The sequence below is a fragment of the Cryptomeria japonica genome, chromosome 5 (genome assembly GCF_030272615.1).
Source record: "Cryptomeria japonica chromosome 5, Sugi_1.0, whole genome shotgun sequence".
Taxonomy (NCBI): domain Eukaryota; kingdom Viridiplantae; phylum Streptophyta; class Pinopsida; order Cupressales; family Cupressaceae; genus Cryptomeria; species Cryptomeria japonica.
This window is the reverse complement of record NC_081409.1, coordinates 275411574-275427577: the sequence shown is the minus strand read 5'-3', so window position 1 is coordinate 275427577 and position 16004 is coordinate 275411574. Positions and strand designations below refer to the sequence as shown.

At 33.7% G+C, this 16004-nt stretch overlaps 1 protein-coding gene across 4 annotated transcripts; it reads left to right on the top strand.

Annotated features, from left to right (window-relative positions):
* The first annotated feature begins 3673 nt into the window (after positions 1 to 3673).
* Positions 3674 to 13003, top strand: LOC131039645 (probable 4-hydroxy-tetrahydrodipicolinate reductase 1, chloroplastic). 4 transcript variants are annotated; one of them, XM_059221413.1, is made up of 9 exons: positions 3674 to 4539; positions 5040 to 5101; positions 5465 to 5702; positions 5998 to 6131; positions 6252 to 6327; positions 11815 to 11915; positions 12113 to 12222; positions 12378 to 12465; positions 12623 to 13003. In XM_059221413.1, exons 3-9 carry the CDS (start codon positions 5486 to 5488, stop codon positions 12689 to 12691), a joined length of 795 nt encoding a protein of 264 aa, XP_059077396.1. In that variant the 5' UTR covers positions 3674 to 4539; positions 5040 to 5101; positions 5465 to 5485; the 3' UTR covers positions 12692 to 13003. The 4 variants fall into 4 exon arrangements, with proteins under 4 accessions (XP_059077396.1, XP_059077395.1, XP_059077397.1 ...); XM_059221412.1 differs by having other exon boundaries at positions 5040 to 5702; XM_059221414.1 differs by lacking the exon at positions 3674 to 4539 and having other exon boundaries at positions 4551 to 5101.
* Positions 13004 to 16004: the final 3001 nt, after the last annotated feature.

Here is a 16004-nt window from a genome sequence, read left to right as displayed (position 1 = left end):
AAGAATTGTCTTTTTTTAAAAGGCAAAGGTAAAGCTAGTTTTGGAGGTTTTAGGGAAGTAAGATATCAATTTGCCGTGTTAGATTGTTATTGTTTTTGCTAAGAATTCTCTTGTATGTATTGTTTATAAGGAATGAATAGTTAAATTTCATGATGTCCATTTAAATTTCTTCCTCGGTATGATTATACCTTTTGGGAATTCCTTTTACACACCTCCATATACTAAAATTTCCTCTCTAGTATATTGTGTTTCCCTTGAAATGTCTACCATTTCATGAATTTTATAAATTATAAGGCCCTATTTGAGAATACAACCCTCTAAGCGATTTGTGCAAGTATAGGTATAATTTTACAAATTATAATCCTCCATTTGAGTTCATAACTCTCTAGTCATATAGGTAGGGGCACTACAACTCTTCTCAACATCATATCATAACTATGGGGTAGCCATTGGTTACCTAGAATTGAGCAATTTCAGTGTGAATTTGCTTCATACTAACTTTTATTAAAATTCTATTTAGTTTGAGATTATTGCAAATTTTGACCCAATTTGGATATAAATATAAAGTGAAACTAGTATACCTATATTCTAAAAAAATATATGTAAAATAATATTGAGAGATATCACATAATTGTCTTTCACTCTCATTAAAGATGTAACGATTTCATATACTTAGAGACAAGTGGAAATGATTCTATTTTATTCAGAGTAATAAAATAATACTTATAGAGAAACTAAACATGCATGCATTTACCTGTCATCTACATGTCAAATTTATTCAAAATCAACTTTTTGTTTACGGATATTCGTATGTCATTGTAGATGCCTCTCAACATAATAAGAAAAATGGGCAAAGTTTATGGGAAAAATTTACCAAACCCCACCATAGATTTTTTTTTTTCAAATGAGACGACCAAAAATCAATCTCTGTACAATTGTTGCTCCAAGCGATTCACACTTAGAAAAGTGGATAAGTCTAATGAAAAACAAAAAACCTAATTGGACATCATGAAATCTAACTATTCAAAACTCATAAACAAAAACTATTTCCACACTCAGTCCCATGTTTCCTACACTTTGTGCCCATTGCATGATCTGGTAGATGCACAACGTGTTTCTTGTAAAGAGGTGTGTTTCAATCAAAATCTACAATTTATTGAAAATCCATCTACCCTTTTGAAAGAGTCGCTTCCCTATTTACTTCCCTTTCCTTTCTTCTTCCTTGGTTCACATGCTCCATTCTTTCTTCCTTTCTCCGTATCCCCCATTCAAATGAAATTCTCTTCTCTCATTTATATCTCATGTTTGAGGGAGTCACAACTTTTCATTTCATGCCTTTTGACCAGTCATTAAACTTAACTAAATTTTTTAATTATTTTAATTTTATTCTTTTATATTTTATTTTTATTTTGCTATATTTTAATCTTATTATTAGCATTTATTATTAAATCCTATTTCAGAATGGGGACTTTATGGATTCAAGTGCTCAAACAATTTTTATGGGGTTCTGGTATGTGAAATATAAGATGTTGAAAACTTGTGACACATCCCCTGTGATGGTACCCCTGTTCCCATACCACCGTTCACATACCAGGGATGACATTTCGAAGTACCTTGCCCGTTCCCAATTTGTGCAAAATTCTGGAAACATTTCCGAGACGGCTGTAAGAGTGGCCAGGGATGTAGGGGACGACAGGATTTCTTTTTCACCGTTTAGAGTGAATACATTTTGTCTTGTATCATAAATGTTGATGCTTATTTTAGTTTATCATTTATTATTATTATTATTATGTGAATTAATGATTTTTTTGTCATTTACTTGAAGTGGTAAAGGTAATAGCCAATACTTGTTCATTATGGCTCAAAAATATTTTGTTAGATTTGAAAGGTGACTAATTACTTATATTATAGGCTTTTAAAATATTTTGTCTCTGTTTTTTCAATAATAAAAAAATTAACATTCAAGTAAAATCATTGTTCACTGTTGAAACAACAATACAAAATTGCAATGTGGATAAATATACTATATTTTAGGAATAATAATAATAATATCATCAAGTCCAAATCAAAGTGTGTTATTTGCTTACATAAGGAAGCCATCCTAAAAAAGAAAATCATGAAAATCACATTTTATTAGAAAAGTGGTGCTTCTTAATCATAGCTAGGTTTGCATAACTCTTGGAATGTTTGAACTCACAATATCATACTTGGAAGACATTCTTTTTTAAACATAAAATTGTGGCCACTTCAACAAAGAGTGTTGCAGCTATTCTGGCTCCAAAATGGTCAAAACGTACACCGTGATATTGACAATTGAAAAAATCACAGCCATAAATTGCGAAATCAATGGTCAATAACGTGCGTATAACCTTCGTGTTATTAACAAAATGATTTTTTATGTGTTTTTTTGCCAGAATAGCTGCGTTCAACAAAGAGCATGCCTATCACAGTCTTGTCAAGTTGTAAGCTTCACTTGTCTATCAATGGTTAAATTCCATTTTGATAGATAGGGATGTACTATTTATGTTTTAAAATAATATAAACATAAAATCATTACTTTCTCGCCACTTTATCTACACCCTTTTGCATGATAATACATGAACTACCTTCCTTTTTCTTTTAGTGAATACACTATTTGTCCACATAAAATTTGCATCATTATATTTTTAGATATGCAAGCCAATATTATCCCTCAAAATATTCTTCAATTGATCATGAACTAAAAGTTGATCTTATGATTTCAATATGCCTAAAATCACAAAATTGGCATTGGGAAACTTCTCTTGATCAAACCCCAAAACACATTTATTTTTATTATCTTACATATTGTTCAAAACTTATAACAGTGACTTTTCACGTTATGAAACTCAATAGTAAACTCAACATGGACAAAGGAAAAAAAGATGTCAAGGCATGAAGGAGAGAAGGCAATTTACGAGGATGTGCAATTGCAAACATAGACACTCTTGCTTCCACTTGCAAATAGATCACCATGTTTACATTTTAGGCTTCACTATCCATCCTTCACATGTCAAATGAACCTTCTTATTAAATTTCCGGTTCTCCATTGACTCAATTCTACTTTCAAATTTATAGAACATTCTAATAAATTACAATCAATGTTGTCATTGCACCTCCAATACAATGTTGATGTGAAATTGTCAAGTTGTTAACCAAAACTAATAGACCACTTAAATCATGAAGCAAAATTCATAGAGAAAAAAGATAGCTTGAAGACAAAAATGAACCTCAATTCAAGATTGTATTTCAACATTGTATACATGAAAAATACTATTCTATACATAAGATATTGTAAATTAAATTAAAATATATTTGTATACACATATCAAATTGTACACTCTTAACATATTAATTTATGTATATTTTCTATCGACATAACCATTGCATCTCCTTCAAATACAAGTGCTAGTTTTTTAATTTTTTTAATATATATCTATGTATAAAACCAATAAATTAGTCATAAAACTAACTTAAAATCATACACATTATAAGTCATAGTGTCATTATCTAAACGTCAAATTTTAAAAAGCTTTTGGAAAACTTTGAACGTAATATTTCTATGCACAGTTCTACAAACCAAAACAACAGTATGAATTGACTAACACGAAATTGACTAACACGTATGTTTTACACCGTGGATTTTACAATAAACGAGTACGATGCTCCAAAACGAACACAACATATTTAACAAAAGCTTTCAATCACGACTAAAATTGTTGCAGGAATTCTGAATGCGAAAAATGCTGGCAAAGGCTCTCAATGCTCCTCAAATTTCCTTAACAGGGCTGCAAAGTAGAGATCATTTATGCAGTGGAGTCGTGGGTCGACGGCGGGTTAGAAATGCCCGTCTTTTGATATCAACAACAGTGAAGCAATCTTCATCAACTATGAAGAAAAATTCCACCTGTTTGTGCGTTGCAAATGCCGAAAAAGTTGAGAATGCTTCGACATCTACAACTACAGAAACCTCATTTCCTGTCATGTTAAGTTGTTTAATTATTGGGTATTCTATATTTGAAAGCTGATACGGTTTAGGGTTTAACGCATTTCATTGCTGTATGAGGTATTTTGGATGTTGTCAAAGTGTAGGAATTTTTTAGTTTTCTTGCTAAAGCATGCCTATGAATGTATAATGCACATTATTCTGGTATGCTAATTTGAAAGCTGGGTTTCGGTTGGGAAGGCAAGTTTTGGGGTTTTCTTGCAAAAACTTATTGTGTTCATGTAAGTTAGGTTTCGTTGCTAAATGCTCTGTCTTGAAATCTGCAAGGGTTTAAGGTTTAATGCCTTTATTGTGTTAAAGTGTAAAATCCTCTTTCAGCAATGGAACTTGAATTTTGTTACTGTATACTGTATTCTGTATTTTATCAATTGTTTGAGATTATTGTTTATAATATTTTTGCTGTTTAGTTGTTGTACGCAGTGTTGAGGTTTTAAGTCTTAATTTAGTCTCTATGCAAAATCCTTTCCCAACAATGTAAGTTGTGGGATGAGTACAGTGTTGAATTTTTTAAGCTGGTAGGTTATAACGTTTAAGGAATTTTATTTTTTGGCTTTTGGCAAATCTAGTCCAGCAATTTAAATTGCATATTGGTGTTGTATATTCTATTTGCAAACCTGATAAGTATTACTTCTAATATGTTGTCTACGAATATCACCAAAATCTGTTCCAACAACGTCAACTGCATTTGTTGCCGTATGCTTTTTATTGAAAGCTGTTAGGATATAAGGTTTAAGGCTTTTTTTAGAGCAATTGCAAAACATGCAATAATTTTTACCTCCAGTATTATCTCATTTTCACACAACATGCAATAATCATTACCTCCAGTATTATCTTACTTTTGCACATGTTATGTTGGCTCACCATTTGTTTTCATTCAAATCTCTAATAAATATCTAATTGATTTAGCTATTTCGACCCTTTGTGCCCTCATTATTAATTGTTCATCTAGGCTGAGAGGCAACGAGAAGTAATGCTTATAGCTTGGCTGATCTTAGTTAGTGTCATCACCTTGCAGTCTTTCACGAAACATATTGCTTTTAAGCGTAGTCACCTGGAGATGTCAGACCACTGGCACTGGTATGCAGATGTAGGTGCCATTCATGTCAGGTATGAAAGTAAGTGTATGAGAGTAAGTGCATAAGTTATGGTTTTATTTTAGATATGTACAGTCACCAGAAGATTTGGTTATTGGGATTGGGACGGGGACATGGTTCTTGACTCTATACTGGATTTTCATGTTGACTATGCTAGTACTAAGTAAACCTAAATTATTGTCATCTTCTTGAATACCATTTTCTTTACGTTGGTGTTTCACATTATTGTCATCTAATTAAAGGACACTTTTGGACTGGCTGCTGTGATTTTGAGGATCGGAGTAACTGTGTTTCAGCCTATATTTTCACAGGTTAATTGGAATATCAAGCATTGATTTTCTGGCAGGTAAATGGCTGTGCTGGAAAGATGGGGAGAGCAGTGGCAGAAGCAGCACTCTCTGCTGGTCTTCAGCATGTTCCTCTGTCTCTCACTAGTCTTCCTCTTGGGCATCAAAAGGTCCAGATAGGAGATGTAGAAGTTGATTTACGCAGTGCATCGGAAAAAGATGCTGTCTTTGATTTGATACTTAAAAAGTATCCAAATGTAGTTGTAGTCGACTACACAGTTCCTTCTGCTGTGAATGGTGAGTGACGTTCACCTTTTCTATCCCTAAATTGTTTCAAGCACATAGTTCAGCATCATACTATTCTGGCAAGGGAATGTTTTTGCTCAAGTTATATGGCTTATGAGCTATTCTAAATACTAAATAGTTGTTCTTATGTTTTATGAAAGGTTAATCTTTTTAAGTTTATGTAAAGATTAACTGGTAACTAGTTAACTCTATCAGTAGGATGAAAACTCGTAGACATGACTTCTATTTATTCAATAAAATATATATCCTAGTGACCTAGTCCAAGTTTCTGCTATAAATTGTGTAGAAAATGCGGAACTTTATTGTAGAATGGGTGTGCCATTTGTAATGGGCACCACTGGTGGAGACCGAAAAAACCTATTAGACGTGGTACGAAAGTCAAATAACTATGCTGGCATTGTGCCACAGATGGGAAAGCAGGTGATTACTTATTTATTTAGCTATTTCTGAAATTAGTCTCTCCCCCATGCATTTAATCACTTTATTACTTTTGAAACCTGGCACAGCCTTCTTGATAATAGTTTGTTGCCGTTTCTTTAGGTGGTTGCCTTTCAGGCAGCCATGGAGATCATGGTGGAGCAGTTTCCTGGAGCTTTTTCAGGCTACAAACTTGAGTTTGTTCATCACTTTACCTGCCTCTATAATTGTATTTTTATACTTATTGAATTATTTATAATATAGGATGTTGTATGATAAGAAAATCCTTACACTAAACAATAAATTCTTACAATTATTTATTGTGATTAAAAGTGTGATCACCGTTTGAGGAAACATATATTTTCTAGAAACAATTATTTGTGTCCTGGGTTTTATCACATTTTGACCTCAAGCAGTGTGGTTATTATTTCCTACACTATCTACCAGTTCATTTATTCAACAAAGCCTGCACTCTGTTGAATGATAATCAACCAAGATCAAAATTAGATTCTGTGGTGGATTTGTTACGATTTGGGATCTATTAACATTTGCATTGTTATTATGCAAAAGTTGAAAAATCAGAGCGCTTTGAGCTGAAATCTGCTCAACAATTTATCATCCCCTTTGTTGGCAAGTATGACTATTTCTGTAATTAAATACATTTTCTCACTGAGGAAAAGATACAAGATGAATTTGATACTCTAATATTATGGAATCATGCAGTTCCAAGTTCTTTGAAATTAAAAAATATATTTGGCTATTGAATGAATGAATGAAACCCAATCTAGTGCTATCTAGTTTTGCTATGTATGGAGAGAAAATAAAATATTCTTCTGTGCAGATCACTTAACCATGAGTGTGGTTGAGTACTTGCTGTACATGGTCAGTTTTTGAAGGGCATTATAACCCTAAATTGGCCACGTCAAATTCAGAGTAGAGCATTGTGACTTACTACTCTTTTAAGGCTTTAAATTCCTTGTCCAGATATAAAAAGGAACAGTACAGTTACATTTGTTTACTTCAGTATAATTAGTTTTAGTTGGATAGAAAGTTGGCAGTATTGGATCATGGATTCATGTTTTCTTTATTATTTCTCTTTTCAACTTGGGCCGGAAGAAATGATCTGTTAGATGGTAAAATTCAAAATTACAATTATTTCAGCCAAAAGGAAGCAGGATTTGATAGACTGATGACTTTGTGGCAAAAATGCTTTGCATACTCAGTGTGAAATACCATGCACTCCATTGTAGTGGACAAACAAAGAGCACCACCTTATTCCAATGTTCCCAATTCAATAATCTTTCATGCTCCAACATTTGCAGCCATTTAAAAGTACAAGTAAACGTATGCAAGCTTGTAATAAACAAGAACCACATATGAAATTGCCCATCTAACATGTAATAGTAATACTGTAACCCAAAAGGTAAGCAAATACAAGAGACATCCGCTTGGGGACATATTTTACTGCAGCCTGCCAACTGCCAATGAAAAATCATCATGGTTAGCCAACCCCATTGTGAGTGTGTAGCCTTTGCTCGGGCTAGATTCTATTACTATACCATTTGGGGATTGGCAATGCAGAGCTGACGTCTCTTTCACGCCTTAAATTGCTTACACTGGTTTTATTCCAACCAGTACTGCAGGCAATAATTCAGACTAACATATTTGTTCAAAACATTCATGACTGACCCTTGTTGGTGCTTGGAAGCAAGCTTATCTCTCTACCCAATCGGCTCTTCACTGTCTAATGTGTTACTAACTTACTACATCAGAGTTTTCAACCTGCATGTATTATAAATCAAGATTGAATCAGAGATCCATCGAGTTAAGTCCTTCTGTGGACATTGTACATCATAATTTAATATACAATTATGTGTCTCCATGTAAATACAGGGACCCTTTTCACCACCCTAAAGCGTGCTGGCATAACCCTTATACCAGGGCTGTAAAGAGGTGTGGGATCTGGGCGTGCTTCTGACACTCTGACCCTTATCCCTTTTGTCTTTTTTTTGAAGTTCAAGCGAGTTTAGTATTCAAGTTCCAGTTGCTTTATAGAAGTAAAAACACAAGTCTCTCTTTGAAAATAGCAAATCTCCTCATTTCACTGAGTCTATCCATTGCAAAGTCTCATTTTAAACCTTGGGGTCACCTTATTTGATCACATTGTTTAGCATTTGAGGTTTCCTTGTTCAATAGAGGACAGAATACTTGGTATTTTATTCTGTGTTGAAGAGTTTCACAAAACTCCCATCAACACACCCTATAGCTGTATAATGAACATATTCACCGTATCATCTAGAAAAGTTGGGAGATGTTGAATCTCTACACGTGGCTGCATATGCTTTGAATCCAAAATGGAATGTCTTAGAATAATTCTTCCCATCAATGATCACGAGGTGAGGAATGGTCTTCAAAAAATGCATTGTTTAGAATTTAGATAAAGCTGCTCTAATCAGAGCTGAGTGGATTAAATTTACTGAACTAGATGGCTACAAGAATAAAGAGAAGATTGAGAGACACATTTTGGCATGGGTCAAGCAAATTAGTCAATGGACAATCTGTGGACCTCTAGGACCATTGTGTACACTTGCCATTGTCTTCTCTTGGAAATTCTAGCTTTTATGTTGTTTAGAGAAAGTCTAAATTTAGTTTTATCTACTCTCTAAAGAGGTGTGCCAGCTTACCTTTGTGTTAGAGGGAAAGCTTGTTGTAGTGCATAGTGCCTTGTGTTTGATTGATTGTGAGAATCTTGAGTATAGGTAGACCCTAGTGCAACGGTTGGGATGTAAAGCATGAGGAGCTGTGACAACTTGATGATGACCATGATGTGCAGATGGGGTTGGAAGAAACAGTTCCTCTTCGTTCTGATAGTTCTAGTGATGAGTTTTTTAAGATATGCAGCTACAGATGATGATGACTCTGATTTTTAAGCTTGTTGCTCAAACAAAAATAGCTATCAATATCTGTTTGGCAATTTAATTTTGTTATTTTGCTGTTGGTCACTTGTACAATGATACCCTAGTTGGTACTTTGAACTTTTAGCTTATTAATTATTTTAATATTTTAATTTGAAATGGATTCTGATTTTCAGCTACTATGATATAATTCATGAATGATCATTGATATTCAAATGATCACATTTTATGATTTTGATGCATGTACTATGATTTGACAATTTGAACTGGGCCTTGGCATTGTTTACTTATCAATTTGAATTGTGATATCATCAATTATCTATTTGTCATTGATCATTTGTTGTAATGTGCTCTCAATACTCAGATTTTGTTACTAGTAATTCTTTTTCGTAACCTATATATATTGCCATACCCAAAATTGTGGAAATATTTTGCTTTCCACAGGAATCTGTCCCCCCGTATCCCAGAAACTCAGAGAAACACTGGAAAATTCAATACCAAGAATTTGATATTGAATTAATTTAATACCTTCCAGCTTGGACCAAAATATTATTCAAAAAATGATCAATGTTTAAAAACTATAGAAAGTTTTAAAACTTGAAAAAGAAGAGTTTTGCGCTCAATTTTAATGAGATAAAACATTCTAAACATTTTTAACAAATATTGAAATGCCGTGCATTGTCTTTGCTCTTCACAGCACTTTTTACAAACAAAAGGTCTCCTCTATTGCATCCATCCCTTACTACCAGTAATAGAGCTTCACAAACACCACTTCTGCATCAAACAAATTTTTTTTCAACTTCTCACTTCTCCGGTGGCACCACACTAATGCGCATTTTTTAATATTTTTATTGTATTTCTTTAACATATCTGTCACTTTTATCAGGATAGCCTTTTGTACTGCAAGCAGTTCTCGTGATGCATTTAAATTAGTCCTTTTTTATACACTTTCAAAATCCTTCTGCTGGGCAGCACTATTCACCAATACAATTTACCTCTGATAAGTATTCAGATGATCTGTCTAAAACAAAAAATAAAAACTCACATACTTTCTTTTCCCAGCTCTCAAGTAATAACTTTCAATATTGCACAGGAGCAGTGATTGCTCTGATACCATATGATAGCAGTGTTTTAACACATGTCATAAATGCAATTTATTTAAGAAAATAAAGAGTTGTTTATATAATTGTTTGATCCTATTTTCTAGGTTTCTAACCTTATCACTTGTTCTGCTCATCTATTAACCATTTCATATTTTTCATGAGTGTTGTAACCACTCAACAAACACACTACTGTGTATATATATTTTAAAACGTTATACTATCATGGTACAACCTAATAATATCTCACCATTAACCTATGGTGCAATACAAACTCCAACTTTTGTACAGTTTAAAATTAAAAAAATAATAAGTAACTTTAAAATTTGTCTATGTGCAATCATCGGTAATATAATTTCCCTCCAATTAACATCACAGTACAAAGTATCAAATTGTAATCTGAAGATTCAGTCATCTTCAGAAGTGAGATTGAAATGATAAAGAGCAATGAGAGAGTAATATAATCAGTTCGTGATTAATTGATTGCAAAAACAAGAAATAATTTTAACATTCATTTATTCACAATAATCCTTGGGAACATAAGTTACAAATTCAGTCTTGGTTGAGAGTTATCTAAGATTTACCTTGTAATGCCCCCCTTTTCGGGTTCTCTTGTAGTGCAGCTAGTGTTGACTTTTAGGGTTTGTGTCAACTGGTTCAGAGGAGTATTTCGATGTCGCTAGTGAGCTTAGAGGATTCATTGAAGTTGTCTGACACTTTCTGGAGGGATTTTGGACAATTTGTTTGTATTTACTATTTATTGTAAGTGTCAGTCTGGATGTTGATATGATCAGTTGGCAGATTTACTATATTTGGATAGTCGGCGTTTGCTTAAATTGATGATATCTTGGTGACATAAGTGGTTTCGAGATTTTTTTAAAATACTGAAGTTAAATTAAATATTTAACTAATATTATTTAATGTAATTAAAGTGACCATATAATGGCGCCTAAGGTTTTAAATAAAAGTGCTTTTGAGGTGGGCACCAACTTAGGGAGACTAATGTGTGTGCATGCTCTGTAAACTGAAGGTAGATTTGTAATTTGCTGTTGATTATATTCTGATTTTAGGACAGTAGTTATAATTATCTTTTTGTGATCATGCAAAGGAAATGAATTGGCAATTTTGAGTTTAAATTTCTGAACTTACCATTGCAAATCTGATTTTAAATATCTTTAGACAAATTATCTAGAACTCTGCAAGCAGAGAACATAACACTTTCAAACATATGCAATCTGTTTGACGAAATGAGCATCAGCTGAATAGTTGGATAGTGCAAAAACAAAAATTAGTAGCAAACAGGGGTGTTCATTGCATACCTTGTTTGCACCAAGAAATGAAAGAGTAATAATGATCAGTTAATTTCTTAAATAATTCTTAATTGCTCGTGTATTTAGTTAATGCCCCATGCTCTGAGGCACAAACGGGGGTGATCATTACATACCTTGTTTGCACCAAGAAATGAAAGAGTAATAATGATCAGTTAATTTCTTAAATAATTCTTAATTGCTCGTGTATTTAGTTAATGCCCCATGCTCTGAGGCATATCTTTCCAAAGGACAATCTTTATTTTGTAAACACTAGTTTGATAATAACTCATTGAATACTCATTTATCCATATTAATTATATTTCAGTATTATCTAACGTGAAAAGTGTTTCGTTGACCCAGTGTACAGAATCTCACCAGTCAAGTAAGGTAGACACATCAGGCACCGCAAAAGCAATTGTTTCTTGCTTCCAGAGGCTTGGTGTTAGTTGTGACCTTGATCAAGTAAGTTATTGTCTTTGTATGGTTGTTTTCAAGCATGGATTTTATGTTCTTTCCCATTAAAAATGGTATCATTTGGATGCTATATGTTTACTGGATTAATTTGGTGTATAATGTAATGTCACTTTAAAATAATTTAATTCTATTTGTTTAGTTGAAGAACAACCTGCTTAATTCAAGATCTCATTTTCCAATTACAGATAAAGAAAGTTAGAGATCGCACAGAACAAATTGAAAAAATGGGAGTTCCGGAGAATTATTTGGGAGGTCATGCATTCCATACATATAGGCTGACATCTCCAGATAACACGTAATTTCTCTTCCAGATGTTTCTTTTCTGAACGATGCTTTTTACCAACATTTTTCTTCTTACATCTGTTTCCTGTTTAGAAGAATTTTCCTATCATGTTTTTCTCCACTTCGCCAACATTTGGTCAATGCGTGGACATTTTGGACTGTGAGCAGGGTTGCTTTTCAGTTTCAACACAATGTCTGTGGAAGGTCAATATATGCCCAGGGTACTGTTGATGCTGTGCTTTTCCTGGCAAAGAAGGTAATAAACTTTTTTCTGTATGTGGTTGAATTGTCTTTATATAACAGCTTAGTGATTCCTTTGAAGAAGCATTTTTATGAGTTATTGCCAACTTATTGGTGAATCTCATCACAAATTTTCAAAACAATTTAAAGTGATACTTACTTTTCACATACAGGTTAAGAGTAATGCAGAGAAAAGGCTGTACAACATGATTGATGTTTTACGAGAAGGAAATATGCGTTGATAACATTTTATTTCTTCTGGCAGAGTTTGGTTCAGATTATTTTTCAGGTTAACCTCAATGCGCAAATATAATTTCAGAAGTTGCCTCATTTGCTAGCAAAGATATTTCTTTTTCAGATTTGAGGCAATCCCTGTATTGCTTGTCTAGAATCTGTTTTACTGTACCTGCTTCATTTGGAGATGATTCTTCTTGTGGATGATTAAAATGAAGACAAGGCCGAGCAGTATAAGCTATGTATGATATAACTTTTCCTTGCCTATTAGGCAATGGATACATAATTCAATATTATTATTAATTTCTTTATGACATCAATCAAGCAAACGTTTCACAACCACCTGTGTCTCCAGTAATCATTTTCTGTGTGCATCTAATAAATTGTTTGTATCTTGAATATGTATTATTTTTTGGAAATATTACAACTTCTTGTTGTATACTGTCTTATTGCAGAAGAATATTGCTGATTGCTTATCTTGATCACTGATGCAACTGAACTGATTTGTTTCTACAATTTATTAGGGACCCGTCTGTCTTGTGCAAATTTACAAAATCTTTTAGTTATTGCAGGCTAGTGGAGCTATCTAAAACAAAACTTCTATTTTGATAAATTTTCTCTTGATGGATACTCTAATTTGAGAGTTTGGAATATTCAGGAATTTTCTATTCCATTCAATTACAGAGATGACGCACGAATTTGTTTAAATATCACCTCATAGTCAAAAGTTTCGAAGACATTTTGCTTGGAAATTTGAACATATAGTTTCCGCATTATGAATCAACATATATTAAAACTTAACCAATTCAACCGTTCATTCCAATTACCGCATGTGCAAAGTAAAGAATTGAAAAAATAAAATAAAAAAATCACATATGAACACCAAAATTTTTACACGGAAAACCAAGTGAGGGAAAAACAATGGTGAGAACTATCCCACTATACGAAAACAGGTTACAAAGTTTTAGGCTCAAGGTGAAGGAAGCTCACTACTCCTAATTTGGACTTGCAAGACTAAGGTGCATAACCTTAAGGCAAGATACAATTGACATGGAAACATTGAAGATCAATTCTTGAAGGCAAGATACAAAAGATCTGAATGCAATGAATCAAAATTATTGAACTGCGGAGAAATGCTTTTTCCGATATGCTAATTATAGTTCACTGTTGTTACACATCTGAAACTAATTTCAACATTTGTTTAATTGCACTTGCCCATTTTTGTATTTACACAATACACCATGCACAACTTCACATCTCACTCATACAACATTCGTCATTCTCCAAATAGCTTTCATCTTTATATACCACTCACAATCAAAGAAACATCAATTAAGGGGGCTTAATTAGATGTAACATGTAGGATATAAATAGTCGGTCTAAAAACAATCTCCAAAGCAATGTGGAAGGAAAAATGAAGTGTGTGAAGCATCATACCATGTCGACACACCACCTTATCACTCCCAAAATAACTCTTATTCTACACGCTACTACACAGACGAAAATTGCTCAAGTCGGCTTTGAAATATAGGGTTGTTAATGCACAATTGAACTTACTCAATTCATGATGTGGGCACCCAAAACTCTTGCCAATGCACAACATAGCATCATATGACACCAATATAGCTATATGATAGAACCACAACACCAAAACTTACTGAACGCGGAGGAATGCAACACATTCCAGCAAATTGTCACATTGTCACAACGTAATCGATACTCAAACCATCACAAAATCAACTGTAGATCAAATGAGAACATAAAAATTGAGATATATCAAGCATTTGCATCCACCAACATTGTACTACAGTTGCAAGCAACGATGAAGCAATGCGCCATAGTGTGGACCACAAAACTAAACTCAGACTGATAGATTGTTCACCAGAATAGTCACACTTAGCCAACTTAAGTGCAGATCATTGAATACACCTCCAAAGCTTCGGAAAATCCATAAGACAATTGGATATGTCAGATAGGGTAACTACCATCACTCTCCACACATCTGCATGCACAAAAAAACACTCTACTGATATTGCACTGCTTCGGAACATAATTGATGAACCTTCTAAACCAAAATTATTATTAATGACAATGTTCAAGTTTGACATTAATGTAACACTCGTATTTGCAATAATCTCACCCTTTGTCATTGATGGCAACACTTGTGCCAACTCTAAATCATTTATCTCTCCCTAATGAATTTTCTCCCCTTTTGACATCAAGGACAAAGGGCATCTTCACAACACAACACAACTCAATGTTTTCTACATAATCCCCCCTATCTACAACAACTCCTCAAAAATGAATGCAACTGAAAACCAAAATTGTACTCCAACAACCATCTACTTATCCGCATGTGTATGTATAGGAACAAAAATGTTTTATCAACAAAAACACTTAAGTAGGTTGCAATGCTGGGGGCATGATGCCCTTGTGAATGAATCTGAGTTGTGATCAGGCAGTCTTCCAATCTTCTTTGGCAGAGGCCAAAAATGTGTATTGACTTTCAACTTTTAGCGGAAGATCCTCTGCCACTCTGTATCTATTTGGAACCTTCATTGTCTTCTCCAACTTCTGAGAGTCTTCAAGTAATTTCACCATGTTGGTGAGATTTAGATCCATCACATCTCTCAGGTGACCAAATTGCTTCTTGATTTTCTACTTTTGATCATTTAGTAGATTCAACTTTATATACAAATCATTTATATAGTTCTCTAACTCCAGTCTGCCATTGCCATCTACATCCTTCTTCAAGTCAACTGAACTAGAAAACTATACAATCTGTGCTTCCTAAATGTCTATTTGACTCTTAATATCTTTGGTGGATAGAGGCCACTATTGAGAAAACTAATGTATGACCACTACATCATCCACACTCTTCTCAAACACGCTTATACCTTCCTTTAGCCGGGTGCTTGCATCTGCATGCTTATTCACTAACTCTTCTAATCTTTTTTCTTCTACTCTCTTTTCAACATCCTTCAAAATTGTTGCTTCCAATTTAGAAGCATGATCTTTTCATCCATTAAGTAACACCTGTAGCTTCTCCACATCAAACATTGTCTCATCCAACACTACTTTATGACTGTATCATTGATCAACTCGATGCTTTGCATTTGTGATTTGATGAAATTTTTGCATGTAGAGTGGTGAAGTATATCACCCAAGTGTAACATGTGCATGGGGACAACTGGTTAAGGTCCATTTGACCATGAGTCATAGGAACTTGAAGTACCTTAGTGGTAATTAGTGGTTAAAACTGTAATTGCAATTTCAACAACTCTAATGTAGAGTGTTTGGAAGGACTAGGAGATTCTCCAA